General features: G+C 33.1%; 1 protein-coding gene across 1 annotated transcript in view; it reads right to left on the reverse strand.

Annotated features, from left to right (window-relative positions):
• Positions 1-3844, reverse strand: part of LOC106468941 (pleckstrin homology domain-containing family G member 4B-like) — a 15320-nt gene extending 11476 nt beyond the window's left edge. The window contains exons 1-3 of the mRNA XM_013929394.2: positions 3114-3844; positions 2449-2607; positions 465-540 (exon numbers count right to left, since the gene is read on the reverse strand). Of these exons, the coding sequence (XP_013784848.2) occupies positions 465-540; positions 2449-2607; positions 3114-3790 (912 nt within the window). The 5' untranslated portion in view covers positions 3791-3844. The remainder of the gene's footprint in view (positions 1-464; positions 541-2448; positions 2608-3113) is intronic.
• Between the last annotated feature and the right edge of the window lie 545 nt (positions 3845-4389).

Here is a 4389-nt window from a genome sequence, read left to right on the forward strand (position 1 = left end):
TGCATCCTCATTTATCCTGATTTTTTTGTGAAATCTTTGTCTTTTAGTCTCAAAACTACATGTTGTGGTCCTTCTTGTATGTATTGCATTATAACGTTTTGTGAAATATCTGTACATGATGGAGAAAAATGGATGTAATTTTCGGATTCTGCATACAGGAATTACTGTAGAACATGTAAAAAGTTCAAGACAATAAAACCATCGCAGGTTTGTCTAATTAGAGTAAAGTGAACGTACAGGCTACTAACCCTGACAATGATAAAAACAATTTAACTAATTAGTGCAGATGCATAGCAGAGTTAACTTCACAACATTAAAGTTTGGAAGTGTAGACATCTTATGGTGAATTCAAGTTATCAAACATATAACTTTAATCATGTCATCTATATTTACTGCTTTATGTCTGAGTTCACTATTCCAACATAAAAATCATTAATTTTTCTTGTATAACAGCTGATCCTTACCTCAATGATGTACTCCAAGGAGTTGACATAATCTTGCTCTGTTTGAATCATCTCCCGCATAATTAACTTCAGTTGTCTACAGTTATGTAAAGTAAACAATATACATTGAATAACAATAAGAGAACATGATTGATTATTAAAAGTCAAATATTTATCTTAATTTCAAACCACCGTAGAGATGACAGAGTAAGATTTTATTTTAAAAAAATGTTTTTAAATTGTAAGTCTGTCAATAGATTTTATATCAAGATAATACAATAAGAAAAATATTTTCACAGATTTGCTCATTGTTACTTAACTTTTCTGCTTAAGGATTGAAGTAAAACAAAGAGCTAAGAGAAGGTTTTGCAATTAAAAAATTATGAAGTTGATTGTACAGAAATAAAATAAAAACATCATTTCACAATGTGATAAATTTTGATATGACCTATGCAATAATATTTTATCCAAAGGTTACACAGGCTTTTCTCCATGGACATCATTTTACTGGTACAGAAATCGTGAGAAAGAGTTTATACCATAGTTTTTGAGAGAAGTTTCACTGGTTTATTGCAACAATATTGCTGAATTAATACCAATGCTAGGTGCTGCAGTCTATGAACCAAGTGAGTGGTGATTGTTTATTGATTCCTCCAAAAGAAGTCTAAAAGGTATTCTCCTTCACCATGGTAACATATATGCATCTGTTCATATTGCTCATTCAGTTCACTTGAAGGAAACGTGTGAAAATCTCGAACTTCTTAATCAGGTCAAATATAAATTACATGGCTAATTTGTGGAGACTTAAAAGTCCTTTGTATTTTGTTGGGTCAACAATGCAGTTATACAAAGTTTCCATGTTTTTTGTATGAATGGGACAGCAGAACACAAAATCAACACTAGATAAAGAAGCAATGGCCAAGTAGAGTCAGCCTGATACCAGGATTGCAAAACATTGAGCATGAGAGTTTGTTTGACACGACGAAAGTCCTATTACCTCCACTTCACATAAAACTGGGCTTGATGGAGCAGTTTGTAAAGGCCTTAGACAAAGATGGCAAGTTTCAAATATCTATGAGGGCAATTCCAAGCTCTTTAAGAAGCACAACTTAAAGAATGGAATTTTTGATGGGCCTTAGATTAGAAAATTGTCTTTGAATGAACAGTTCGAAAGGACAATGAGGAAAGTGGAAAAAGAAGCATGAATTGTCTTTAAAGATGTTATTGTCAAATTTTTAGTAAACAACAACAAATTAAGAAAATTTTGTCAATGACTTGCTCAATAAATTCAAAGAGTTGGGTTGCAATATGAGCTTGAAAGTTCATTTCTTGCACTCACATATTGACTATTTCCCTGAAAATCTGGGTGCCATCAGTGAAGAATAAGAGGAAAGGTTTCATCAAGACATCAGGGAAATGGAGAGGAGGTATCAGGGAAGGTGGAACATCAGCATGATGGCTGATTACTGCTGGTCATTGAAACGAGATGCTCCAAATGCAATACATAAAAGACCACAAAACATAATTTTGAGACTAAAATACATAGATTTCAGAAAAAAATTAGGATGAATGAGGATGCATATACATTTGACATCAATGTTCTTTCCTTTTCTTCAGTTTGCTTGAATTTTTGTTAACAAACATAATAATAAAAAATGTTCATTGTGGTAAACGAAATAATAATTTGATGTAAGTAAGAGTTTTTTTCTTCTCGATTTGTAAAAGATATTTACGTGACAGATGAATATTATTTTCGAAATCTGCATAGCTGAATTATGGGAAATTCGTTATTAAAACCAAAACAACTTTTATGAAGTTTAAATTCACAAGCCTGTGTTATTGATAATAGCAACATTTGAAGGAAGGAAAAAGCCCTCAGACAAAATATATAAAAATATGATATTGTGATATTCTTTTTCAATAGCAAGTAAAATTTAGAAAAAGTAACATACAGTAGTTTAATAATACATATCAGTACTCAGATAATTATATCAAGCTTTTATACTTCTTGGTTTTTGCATGTTGCTGTTTTCCTTGGCCACGTTCTGGGCTTGCTCGAATACTCTGTGTCCTTGTCAAGTGACTGTTCACGAGAACAGGGCCACCACAGGGCTGAGAATGCCTCTTGGTGGCTGGTAGTCTGGAACTTTCTTCCAAGTCTGCCCTGAAGCAGTCAGGAGAAAATAGAGGTTATTATCATATCAAATAATTAAAGAGTACTGTTAAAATTTACAACTAATTAAAAATATTATAATCAGTCATAAACGAATTAAAAGTACTGTAACTACATGATAATATTATCTAGTCAAAAGCATTCTTGAAGTCAAATAATATATGACAAAAATGACCAAAACTCAGTATTTTCTTATTATCAAACTAACATTGTTATACCTGGAAATTGTATATTATTTCCTCTGAAAATATACTACCACTGGTTTGTATACAACATATTTCACTGCCATAGGTTTTTACATAAGGAGATTCACTACAAATGTTTTGATATAAAACATGTTTTGCTACTATAGCTTATAAATAATGTGCTTTGCTAGCTCTGGTTTGTATACAAAATGTTTTACTACACTGGTTTATGTACAACATGTTTCATTATAATGGTTTGATCTAACCATTTTTACTACTTTATTTCTGGATACAAATAGTTGATTTACTCACCCTTCATCCTTCTTGTCATCATTACTAAGTGCTTCATGAAGTTTCAGGTTACTTGTAGGGGTCTGCGAGTCTAAGGAAGGTTTCTGAAAGTTATTTTCATGAGATTGCCAAGTAAGACTGTGACGCATTAACTTTCTCACAGGTCGATGATAGGAATGGCCATCTTTAGCTGAACTCTGAATAGAAGCTGCTCCTGCCACAATCCCACCCATTATTTTTTCCTTCAACACAACTAAACTGCTTCCACTGTGATTTTTCATCACCCCACCAGCAGAAGCTTCTTTCTGAGTGGAACCGCTGGTTCTAGCTTCAAGTTTGCTTCGAGAAATGGATGCAACTGGACCTTGGGTGGTAAGGTCTTCTGTGATTAAGCCTTGGCTAAGTAGTTGTTCCTCCTTCTCTTCCATGTAAAGATCCAACTGAAAGTTTTCCTTTGTTGCTTGGATAGGAAGATGGTTGCTAGGAAAAGAAGTGTATGAACCCACAGGAAAACTGTAGCTAGAAGAGGTATTAGCTACAGACCTCCTGCGATAGAAGCCAGGGTGTCCACCTAAGAGAATACTGGTACACTGTGGAGACCAAAAGGTGTAGGACTGTTCATGCAAGATTTGGGAGCCAACAGGTAAATCACAACTCCGCTTTATATGTTCTAGTTCCATTTGCTGTCTTGCTTTCATCAAAGTTGCTTGTCTAGCTTTGATTAAATCAACAGTATCTTGGCAGCGGACTTGTGCAGTCTGAAAGAATACGTCACAAACTTAGTTACTAACAGATAAAACATTAAATGGGTTTTAATTACTTTATATCAAATAGTCCTTTGTAACCATAACTCATGACAGAAAAAAAATTAAGATGGCCATTTCCTCTTAAAGACAATTTTTAAATCTTGACAGGATGGCTTTTGTAAACATATACTATTTATTAAACCTTTTTACTGCATTTTAGAAATTTATACACTAACATTTATGCCTATCAATCATATATTATTAGAAGCTCTCTCTAAATGACAAAAATAATCAACATACTTGGGTTTAGTATATTCAAACTTTTCATTACACATATAAGAGTTACATAGAGCCAAGTCAATTTCTTAATATCTTATACAAGTCAAAGTTGGCTGTAGCAGTTATAATTTAATTGCAGTGTTTATGATAGTGTTTCGTCTCTGGTCGTTAGTTAATTTTCCGAAAAATTCTTTCCGAAGAAACTTTACCGATACAAGTCCTTTCTTAAATAAAACTGGTTTATTCTTTCTCAATACAACTTTGCAATACAC

Source organism: Limulus polyphemus, unplaced genomic scaffold (genome assembly GCF_000517525.1).
Source record: "Limulus polyphemus unplaced genomic scaffold, Limulus_polyphemus-2.1.2 Scaffold3230, whole genome shotgun sequence".
NCBI classification, from domain to species: Eukaryota; Metazoa; Arthropoda; class Merostomata; order Xiphosura; family Limulidae; genus Limulus; species Limulus polyphemus.